The 10,838-nt window shown below is 40.5% G+C and overlaps 1 protein-coding gene across 1 annotated transcript in view; it reads left to right on the top strand.

Moving 5' to 3' along the window:
* Nucleotides 1–44: 44 nt before the first annotated feature.
* The window catches only part of ralgapa1 (Ral GTPase activating protein catalytic subunit alpha 1), a 44,016-nt gene continuing 33,222 nt past the window's right edge, over nucleotides 45–10,838 (top strand). Inside the window, exons 1-17 of the mRNA XM_016662702.1 lie at nucleotides 45–460; nucleotides 4,147–4,257; nucleotides 4,366–4,415; nucleotides 4,994–5,051; nucleotides 5,254–5,297; nucleotides 5,421–5,598; nucleotides 5,688–5,794; nucleotides 6,102–6,240; nucleotides 6,338–6,546; nucleotides 7,622–7,936; nucleotides 8,500–8,679; nucleotides 8,776–8,847; nucleotides 8,943–9,091; nucleotides 9,453–9,576; nucleotides 9,717–9,863; nucleotides 9,944–10,034; nucleotides 10,665–10,826. Coding sequence (XP_016518188.1) covers nucleotides 355–460; nucleotides 4,147–4,257; nucleotides 4,366–4,415; nucleotides 4,994–5,051; nucleotides 5,254–5,297; nucleotides 5,421–5,598; nucleotides 5,688–5,794; nucleotides 6,102–6,240; nucleotides 6,338–6,546; nucleotides 7,622–7,936; nucleotides 8,500–8,679; nucleotides 8,776–8,847; nucleotides 8,943–9,091; nucleotides 9,453–9,576; nucleotides 9,717–9,863; nucleotides 9,944–10,034; nucleotides 10,665–10,826 — 2,242 coding nt within the window. The 5' untranslated portion in view covers nucleotides 45–354. The remainder of the gene's footprint in view (nucleotides 461–4,146; nucleotides 4,258–4,365; nucleotides 4,416–4,993; nucleotides 5,052–5,253; nucleotides 5,298–5,420; nucleotides 5,599–5,687; nucleotides 5,795–6,101; nucleotides 6,241–6,337; nucleotides 6,547–7,621; nucleotides 7,937–8,499; nucleotides 8,680–8,775; nucleotides 8,848–8,942; nucleotides 9,092–9,452; nucleotides 9,577–9,716; nucleotides 9,864–9,943; nucleotides 10,035–10,664; nucleotides 10,827–10,838) is intronic.

Genomic DNA, 10,838 nt, shown 5'->3' with positions numbered 1-10,838 from the left:
TTGTATTTATTTTGATTTTTTTCTTATATCGCTCACTTTGTTTCCGCCATGACAGCCACCGTCGTACGACCCGCCGCTGACCAGAGTGGAAGAAGGGAGGTGCGGTTTAGAGATGGATGCGTCGCCCCGCTACGTCTTACACATTCGCCTTTAATTTGACCAGAATGGGGGCGATTTTGCTGCTGGATATTTTCAGCTCTGTAGCAGAGAACTGGTGTTAATGAACTGGGAGCGGCGAGGTTCTTGTGACGGTTAAAGATTAACGTCTGAGTCTGTTTCTGCGGCTCAGCTAGCCCCCTCAGCTTCTGTTCCTCACCGTCGCGGTTTTTTGTTGTTGTGTCTCCTGCCTCGGGAATGTTTTCCAAAAAGCCTCATGGAGACGTTAAAAAATCAACACAGAAAGTGTTGGACCCGAAGAAGGACGTGTTGACGAGACTCAAGCATCTCAGAATTGTCATAGGTGAGTTAAAGATCCACAGTAAGCAGCTACGAGGTTAGCTTGTGTTTTCCCTGCCTGTGTACACACATACTTGGTGCATGTCAGGCCAATCTCGAGCATCTATAAGTTGCTCTCTGTGGGAGTAAATGCACAACTAATTATTTTTTAAGGCTTCAGTGATTTATTACTGTTGTTTTCAAACATAAATAAATCCATTGTGATATTTCAAACATTAGTTAATCTTGGAAATGACTATTTTCCTTAAGAAAAACGACGTTATACGTTCACACAATATTTTTTTCTTTTACCGTGTTACAAATTGAAAATATATTTTGCATGGTGCTTTAGGTGTAAAAAGCCTAGCTGTGTAGAGTTTATTATTCAGACTGGGAGTAAATTAGGCGTTTTTATGACGCTTTTAGTTATTGTTTATGTTTTTGGAAAGTGGAGTTTGGAAGATGTAGGTTTAATTTGGTGGTTTGATAATGTTTTTTTTTTCTATGACAGTCACAATCATGTATATAAGTTGTGAGAAGCTCTGTAAAGCATATTTAAGTTAGTGAAAAAACTGAAGAGAAAAAGTTTAAGAGAATCTTGACAGTAATGTTTATGTAGCATAATGTTAAATTTTGGAGTGTCTCTAAGTTTTTTTTTTTTTACTTAATATAAGTTCCATTTACAGAATAAAAGCATTTTTTCCCCCTATCTTTAATGTGACACATTTCCTGTAAAATTCAACTGATAAGCCAATCTTCTAAAGTAAAAAATTATGAGCAAAGTAAAGCTACAATTAGCTTGATGCATCGGTCTGTACACATTTTGTTGAAGCAGCTTTTGATTTATTTGCATCATTCAGTCTTTAGTTTTCATCTGTTATCAATTACGGTTAATCCATAATTATTGCAGTGTTTTTTTTTTTTTCTGACAATTATTCTGTCAGTATTCTGTTGTGCATGAGGTTTAGGAATACAGTTGTAATGTGAAATATTCTTATTCCAGAGAAAGCATCCAGACTGAGCAAAGTCGACCAAATCTTGTGGGAGAAATTTTGTCAAGTTCTCATAACCAAATGGGAATATTTCATACTAACCGAACAGAACCTACAATCCTTAGAAAACATGGCTGTGTTTCATAAATTATGTCAGCTTTGTTGTGTTGTGTGTCCTGCAGGCTAAAATGCAGACACTGCGATGGCTACATGTTGTCAGTCAGGTTGTGGCGATTTCTTCACGGGTGTGCCTGCGTTTCTGCACAGGAACCTGAAGAGTGACAAGTGCTGAGTGGGTTTCCTCCATGCTTTAGTGCAGAAAGAATTTGTGATGTGTCGGAGAAACGAGGCGATGACCCGATATTTTACCTGCTGCAGCTGAGAGTGCTCAGGCAAGCTTGGGTCTCACTAATAGCTCATGCCGGATGGGGAAATAGCCTCTAGTATTTCCTCTCTGTGTCCAGTACCGTAGCGGAACTTCCTCTGTTTTTGTCTTTGTGAGAGAGGGGTGTGCCCCCTTTCTGTGCTCTGCAGGGAACTCAAAATCATGATAACAACCACAGAGACCAGCAAAACATGCCTGCACCAAGACAGTTCCAGTTTGGGTGATGAAAGAGCTCTAGATTTGGTGCAATTGCTAGTTTAGATATTCTTGTTGTTATAAACTTAAGGAAGGTTTTATAGACTTTCAGTCTAATCCAACGTGTCTCATTTCTAAAGTATTTAAACTATGTTCTATACAGAAAAATAAACAAAAGGCCGTATGCAGGATCTTGTTCATTCAGTCATGATCTGTTCTCAGACGAGGGATTAATCATTGATTGTGCAGTTAATTAGATGCTTTACCTGACTGAAGTGTCCCTCTCTACGTTTTTAACATCGGTCAAACATTTGTATTAGGTTAGGGCTTTTACAGCAGTTTTAGCTTATTTCCTTTTAAAGATATTAATAAAAGCTTATGAGTCAAACCTCATACTGCCCAACTCAAGCGGAAATGGTGTCAGTAGTTTGTGCTGCAATGGTTTGTGGCACCAACATTTTAGAGATTATGACTTAAAACGGTCTCCCAGAGGTTTAGCTTATAATTTCTTGAAAATGATGGTGGCACAAAACAACATCTTTGCAACTCAAACCAGCACAAATGGAGCACAAAGCTTGAGCATGAGAGACTTTACTGTAGATGAAGTCTCAGCAATATAATCCATCTTCTATAGGTGCTTATTTGGACTTGGTTATGGGGATTTGATCCTGTGGGTGAGAGGTGGTGTACATCCTGGGCAACACACACGTCCGTTGTCTCTGTTTCAAACATCTGCATTTTTGTTCCTTACTGTTACTTTAAACTCCAATAATAATAACAAAGCAAATCTTGGGTTCCCTCTTGTTTCCTTTCTAAATCTTTGGGGAAGGAAATGCAGTCAAATCAAGCACCTCCATTTCTAAGGTTTATTTGGTCAGCAAAGTCTTTTATGTAATATATAACAGACAATAAACAAATCTTAATGTCTGTTCCACTTGACATTTTAAGCCTTGGGTTTCACCCTATTATTAGCAATCAAAATCTAAAATAGATTAAGAGTCAGCTGCACAGTGTTGATAAAAGTTTTGCTTGAATGTGTGTGTCGGAGAAGATAAACCTCCCAGGCAAGACCTTACAAGGGTCTGACACTGATGTGAGTTTGACTTTCTGCTGTCGTATACGGAGGAATCCAAAATGTGTCTCTGCAGAGACCCGGGAATGTCAGTAAAATATTATAGAGTCAGCATTGTGTGACTGGCAAAGAAAGAAAAAGAAACACAAATCCAAGTGAGAGAAAAAGCAAACGCAGAACATCATGACATGAGGTAAATTTGCAGAAGTCAGATTAAACACAGAGTCCATGTTTCTCAGAACTACTTCCTGATCAGAAATGTGTAATCTTTAACAAAGAGTCTTATTAATTTTTTACCGCTGATGCATTTAAACATAGTCTTCAACTGTGGAATGCAGATAAACAAAGAACACTGACATGCATTACTTAAATATGTTGGAAAAAGTATTCCCCTTTATTCTGTAATATTCCTCTTATTTGTGTTAGGTTTTTTTCTCAAGAGATGTCTCTTGGAGTGGAAAATGGATAAACTGAGGTTATAGAAAAGTTACGTGCAGTTGAATGTTATACAATTAGAAAAGTTTACTCCAGAGTGTCGGGAAGTAACCCTCCGACTGCTTATTGAACTTGATATTCAGTAGGAGCGACGTGCTTCCATCCTGGAGCGCTGATGGGTTCATGGGAGGCTGATTGCTCAGGCTGGTTGTCAGACGGAAAACAGTGGAATGTTTCCCCGGGATTGGGGGTTGAGTCTCTGCCTTAAAAGTTCAGATATGTTGAGTGATTGCAGGAGATGAATTAACCGACTGAGGATTTATCTGTGGTAAAGGAACATCCCGAAGAAGCTTAAAGCAGAGTTATTTTTGGGCGTCATCATATCAAATCTCAAACTTCAATGCCTGACGCAGCGGTGTTCAGTTCGATGTATGAAGTTGTAAATAATGGGCCGCAACTGCAAACAGAGTAATTGGTTGACGGCTATTAGTTTCACTCCACAAATGAATGTGTAATGGGTATTGTTTTCTGCACTGGCAAGATTGTAAAAGCAAATTGGCAAGGCCTCTGTGATTCGTTCCTTCACGCGTTTCCCAGATAAATCCGAGCCTCGTTCTGTTTCTTCCACACAGAAAATTCCGAGGCTCCAGAACTGAAGCAGTTCTTCGATATGTACTATTCCCATATCTACTATGTCTTCTTTGAAAACTTTGTCACCATCGAGGTCAGCCTCAAGCAAAAAGGTAAAGTGTTCCCATTAATAAACGGCCAAACAAGTTATCCATCGTCTTCCCTTTTTTTTTTTTGTGTGTGATTGTTTTTGTCTTTTAATTCGGCTCTGCGTTTTCCAGGTCATAAGTCTCAGAGGGAGGAGCTGGACTCAATCCTCTTCATCTTTGAGGTAAATTCCAGAAAGTGATAATGTATTATTTCACTCTGGGTAAACAAATGGCCTAATGTGTCTGTGAGTTTTATCAGCAGATAAAACTGTTTGTTTGTTTGTTTGTTTGTTTGTTTGTTTGTTTGTTTGTTTGTTTGTTTTGCTGAAGATAAATTAATAAAATACAGATCATTTCAAAATTTGTGACATTACAAAGAACTGGTGGTTTGTTAGATTGGTGGCTCTTTTATTTAATGGTCAGTGTATTTAAACAGTCAGATTTGTCCATTTCTAAAGTTCTGGAAAGTAATGAGCGTTGTGCTGATGAAAGATGTTGGTCCATTACCATTGATATTGTCTTCATGATATTTCACCATATTATTGCAATGTAATATTTTCCAAATAAATAGTACTCCTTTTACAGAGGAAAGAATAATGAGTTAAAAATCACTGAATAAAAATAAAATAAAACGTTAAGTTTACTACTAAATGGACACCTAATTTTCACCCTAAAAATTTTACTAAAATATTGGAAAAGTCTGAAAATTTTAATTTAAATCTCCCTCAAACCAATCTGTTGTATATTTTTTGTCTTTTAGAAAATCCTTCAACTTCTGCCAGAGAGAATCCAGAGTCGGTGGCAGTTCCACAGCATAGGTACGGTTTCCTTACGCCTCCTAACACATTTCACTGTCAAATATATATATTTTTTTATGTCAAGACTTGTTTCAGTCACATTTTCCTAACAATTTAGTAACAAGCAAGTGCTTTTTAAGCAGCTTTCTTGTTTAAACTCACAGTAAAATCAACCAGATAGCTGAGTAAACTAATGAAGCTGTGGCTCCTATTTTTCTCCCAGGACTAATTCTTAAGAAGCTGCTTCACACTGGAAACTCTCTGAAGGTAATGTAACACAAAAAGATATCTAACATCTCGATTCCCCGATCATAGATTAACTATTGTTGATTTGAATTTTTCCCTCTTTTTTTATTTTATTTTTATTTTATTCTTTAATCCAACTCTTAGATCCGTCGGGAAGGCGTGCGGCTGTTTTTGCTGTGGATGCAGGCGCTGCAGAGCAACGCTGAGAGCGAGCAGCTGTGCATGTTTGCATGTCTGATTCCGGGTTTTCCCTCTCCTCTCTTACGTGGGACCCCACGCACCCTGGACACTCTGATCAACCCGCCACTGAGTCTGACTGAGAGTTCGTACAACTAAAGCATACAGACTGTGGTTTGTTTCCCGTTTGATCACTGAACGCAGCTTTAATATTCCTGCTTTTCATTTCTGCAGCCCAAGTGACCCCAGAAGAAATCACGCCACTGGTCGCTCCACAGTCCGGCGATAAGAACCAGGACGACCTGACTGCCTTTTTCTTGGAAGCTCTGCTGAAATACATGGTAAACCAGGTATTATCCATTTTCTTACTAACATATTTAATGAAACCACGACGTAATAATGCTGCCATGCTTTACTAATATCACTAATGGTAAACACAGGGGATAAAAGCGGCTGGTGTTGCTGATTTAAAGGCATATTGCATCCCCTGCTTGTAATTTCTTTGCTTGCTGCTTTCACCCACATGTGTGCAAACATTCACACACTGATAAGATTCACAATGGTGCTTCTCTCTGCTTGTTCCCATTTTGTGCGGCCTAATTTCTCGTTATAATACAGGGTTTATTTTTGTTTGTGTGTATCGACCAGGCGAAGTCTCTGGAGTGGCGGTGTAAAGAGAACCATGAACGTGGCTTCAACTTCCTCTTTGGCCACTTCAGGAAGTTTTACCTTCCTCACATATTTCCCAACTTCGCTATGGAAACGAGCCTTTACAACCCCATCTTGGGTCAGTGCTCTTGCTGCAGGAAGAATCCCGTGAATTACATTGGAAACAGGAGATTTGTGTGTTTTGCTGAAGTGCATTTGATGTTATGTTTCTTTAGATGTACCTCCGATGCGTCCTAAGCCCTATTACAGTGTGGTGCGCAGAGAGCAGGACGGTGGTGAAACCGTGTACTGCACCAAGGAGAGCTTCCTTCAGGCCAGAGTCATCTTTATCCGCTGGCTCGTTTCCTTCTGGTTGGAACCGCGACCCAACACCCAAACCCAGATCCCAGGGACAGAAGGCGAGAGCGTCCCAAAGAACATACAGGTACTGTCCTCTAAATACAGGGTTTATTAATGATTTTTTTTTTTAAAGAATCATCTTAATTTATTGTGTATGTTGTTTTAAATCCACAGAGAATCTCAATCAGAACTCAACCATTAGTCATTTACACTTTGACCACACAAGTTTGTTGCCATCCAAATTGATTTGTTTCCTGGAACAGACCAAGCTCTTAAGTATAATGCTGCCTTCACATAGGAAGCTTTAAACACAATTATTATGAATGTGCTGCTTGACTGCAGAGTGGGGCTGCGCTGCAGCGGCCTGCCCATCCGTCATGCCACCCTGTGCTTTGTAGCACTCTGTGACCTCATCTGGGTTGCTCAAATCAGAAACACCCTGGCACATGTCAACATAGACTGACATGTGCCAGTCTATGGCACATGTCAGTGCCATAGACATGTGCATTGTTAGGAGGAGCTAACAATGCGTTAGTATCTGAGCTTTGCACATAAGACAAAAGAAATATTGTGCAGTCCCAAAAAAAGCTGTTATTTGAAACAATACTTAACAATTTCAGAGATAAAGGTGACTTTCTCTCCTGCTTTTGACTCCATCCTTTCGACTCTGTGAAAGCAGCCTAATGCATGCTTTTTTTGGTAGTGTTGAGGCTGGGACTTTTGGACGACCATAATGTTGGCATTAGCGTGGTTTATCCAGTCCAAAACCAGTTTTGATCTCTGTTTGGGATCATTGTCCTGTTAGAAAATCCAATTGCATCCAAATTTCAACCATCTAGATGTTGATTGGAGATTAAATTGAAGAACGGAGAGGCCTCTTTCATCATCATTCCATCCAGTTTGGCAAGGCAAACTGCCACGAGGTCTAGCAGAAACCGTGTTAGACTTGTGGTTTCTGTATTCTTTGGTTGTAAAGCCTCATCATGTCTCCTTTTAAAGATATCTCAAAAGATCAATCTATATTTTTTCTTATTTTAAAACTCTCTATCTGGTAGCATTTCCAAGTCAAGCACAGAGGTGGTTGCTTGATTTCTAAGACTTTGGCTTCTATAGTCATTGTGCAACGCAGTCTCCTAACTGTTATCAATCGTCTGTCTCAGCGAGCAGCTGCTGGATTGGCCGCTCGCTCAGCAGGCAGCTCAGACGACGGCGGCGGAGGAGGGAGTCGGTCCGAGAGCCACCTAGAAAGCAGCAGCAGCTCGTTGGGGCCGATGGGAAGCAGCATCGGCGGTCCGGTGGGTACAGGAGAGCCGGAGCAGAGCCACTCCAACACTTCCACGCTGACGGAGAGGGAGCCCAGCTCCTCCTCCCTGTGCTCCATGGACGAAGAGCAGCTGACAGACATGGAGGTGGTGAGGAGAGTGCTGACCAACTCCAGGACCAACGTCAACTTCATCATAGAGATCTTCAGACAGGTGAAAGAAAATAAATATTAGCGATCAGTTTCAACTTTTTTGATATCTGGTCAGTTACAGTTTTAAATTAAGAGGGATGGTGATTTGGATTTGTTTTCTATTTATTTAACTTGTGCTATTTTTATTGTGCAAGTAAAAGAAAGGGAACCTAAGGCATGTTGGATAGCGGCTCCTTAGATCCAGAGCAAAAAGTCGGGTGCCTGCATCAGAAAAGAAAACATTCAGAGTGTAATGGTCGCTCCAGAGGAAAAAGTTACATTGTGATCTGCATATTTTGCGTAATTTCAGGAGCATTACACATGGAGCACATTTCCACAAAATGTTACTCTTTTGTTACATTGGGCCTGGTTCCACACACGAATACTGTTTCTCAGTAAATGGCAATAACAATGTCGCACCGTGTAAGGATATATGCAGGGAATTAATACAACATTTGTATAATTTACTTGTGGGAGGATAATTATTATTATTGTTATTATTTTTGAGTGGGGGGGACAGTTGAAATTATTAATAGAAATGTACAGATGGAAATTAATTAATCTGCTTTCTCTCCTCTTACTCAGGGATTTCTTCTTCCCATGTGTGAGGCAGCTGCGATGCGAAAAGTGGTTCGTGTTTATCAAGAGTGGATCTCCATGGAAGACAAGCCAGTGTTTATGAAAGAGCCAGAGGAAGGTCCATATCCCATTCCTGCTGCTGGCAGTCTGGATGCAGGCTCTCAGCTGGGAGACAAAGAGGCTGAGGTGGGAATTTCTTCAGAAACAAAAGTTTAGTCGGTCAAAATATTCATAATTATAAGCAGCAGTTGAATAACGAATTTATGTTCTGCATTTTTTCAGGGAATCAACAAAGAGATTGACAGCGAATTGCTGGAGTACAGTGTTCATGCTGGAGGTCAAACGACATTACAGGCAGGAGCTTACAGCACTTTGCTCTGGTTTACACTCGAGATGATTCTGTCTTGTTCCTCTTTCTCATTTTATAAAACCCTTTGTGTTTTCTCCAGGTCTTCATCACCCACTCTGCCAACGTTTTCCTGCTGGAACCCGCCAATGACATCAAGATCCTTTTGGAGGAGCATGTTGACATGTGCAAACGGGTCCTGAACATCTACCGCAGCCTAGTTATGCACGAAACTATGGACCAGAAAACATGGTAAAAGAAAAAAATACCCAGAACAGGCCAATAAATATGTCAGTATGTCACTATTTTCAGTTTTCTACTACTGTCACAGATACATGTTTTTTTTTAACATATTTGAAAGCGTGCTTTTGACTTATTGTAGTAATACATCATATGGTGTTTATAAAAATTCAATTAAAAAATCAAATAAAGAGACTTAGCTACACTTTTCCCTATAGATTAGAATGCTATTTATTTTGGCAAACACAGAGAGTTCCATCTATTATTGATAAATTAAAACAAAAGAAAAATGCTTAATCATATCTCCTTGTGTCCGATTAAACAACTATTCTGATTTCAAAAACAAAATAAATATTCCTGTACTTGTTTGTAGGGAGCAGATCTTACTGGTTCTGCTCAGGGTGACAGAATCCGTCATGAAAAGGCCTCCATCCATCATGCCTCAAGGGAAGAAGATCAACACGCTGTCTGGCAGGCTGGCTGGGCCCATCTTTCAGGTACACAGCTGACACCAATGTTTGGTTTCTATGTCCTTTTTCCAAAAGAACATTTAGTTTATTTAGCAACTAGTTATTATTTAAGCAGATTTATATTTATAACTTTATTTTTTTTTTTTCACTCTGCTTTTTCTTTGCAGACTTTAATAGTTGCCTGGATTAAGGGCAACTTGAACGTGTACATCAGCAGAGAACTTTGGGATGATCTCCTCTGTGTGCTTTCCTCTCTGACCTGCTGGGAGGAGCTGGTTACCGAGTGGTCACTCACCATGGAGACCCTCACCAAGGTACTAAAGCTTTCTTACCTTAATGTTGCCTGCATTCTTGCTTCTATATAAACAAGATGGATGGCGTCTCTGTTTCCTAGGTTTTGGCCAGGAACCTGTACAGTGTGGATCTAAATGAGCTGCCTCTTGACAAACTCAGTGAACAGAAGCAGAAGAAGATTAAAGGAAAAGGTTACTGGACTTGGTTTGCTTTGAGAAGTACTTTACAGCGGCCCCAACTGTGACTATGAGAATAGTCTGTTATATTATTACCCCTAACTTGAACAGCCAAGGAGCAGTGCAGGCACTTTATCTGCACTCTGCGTCACGGCAGTAAAATGCCTTGTGAAAGTCATTTTCAGCCACAAACATCAATGTATTTTATCAAGATCTTATCTGATGGACCAAAAATGTCGTAAAGTGAAATCTGAAGCGTTCCCCGAGCATAATGCTGCCACCACCATGTGTTACCATGGTCGGTTTGGGACAAGGGTAGACCTCCATACAGTCTCAATTATTTTCAAGCTTCTAACAGGGTTTTCTTCATGGATTGCTCAGCAACCAGATGCATCTGAGGAGCTTCTTTTAAGAAAATCATCCCCAAAGCAGAATGCCGCCACCATCGTGTTTTACTGTGGGGACGGCGTGTTCAGGGCGACGTGACGGAATTGTGTTTGCAATAAATTTTGTACCCATATATCCCTTTCCTCCATTTTGCAACTGTGAACTGGTCTGAGGTTATAACTTTGCAAGACACAGGAAAATATGTAACACTACAATCACTAGCTGCTCCTAAATGACCGTTATTTGTTCGTCCTCCAGTCGGTACGGAGGGCCAGCGGCAGCCCGTGGATCGGTCCTTCTCTAAAGGCTGGAGCAGAGACCAGCCGGGTCAGGCAGCCGCCATGCGCCAGCGGAGCGCCACCACAGCCGGCTCACCAGGCATCGAAAAGGCAAGGAGTATCGTGCGCCAGAAGACTGTAGGTCAGTTCCATC

Source organism: Poecilia formosa, unplaced genomic scaffold (genome assembly GCF_000485575.1).
Source record: "Poecilia formosa unplaced genomic scaffold, Poecilia_formosa-5.1.2 Scaffold8, whole genome shotgun sequence".
NCBI classification, from domain to species: Eukaryota; Metazoa; Chordata; class Actinopteri; order Cyprinodontiformes; family Poeciliidae; genus Poecilia; species Poecilia formosa.
Note: the sequence above shows the minus strand (reverse complement) of the source record. Positions and strands in the feature narration are given on the sequence as shown.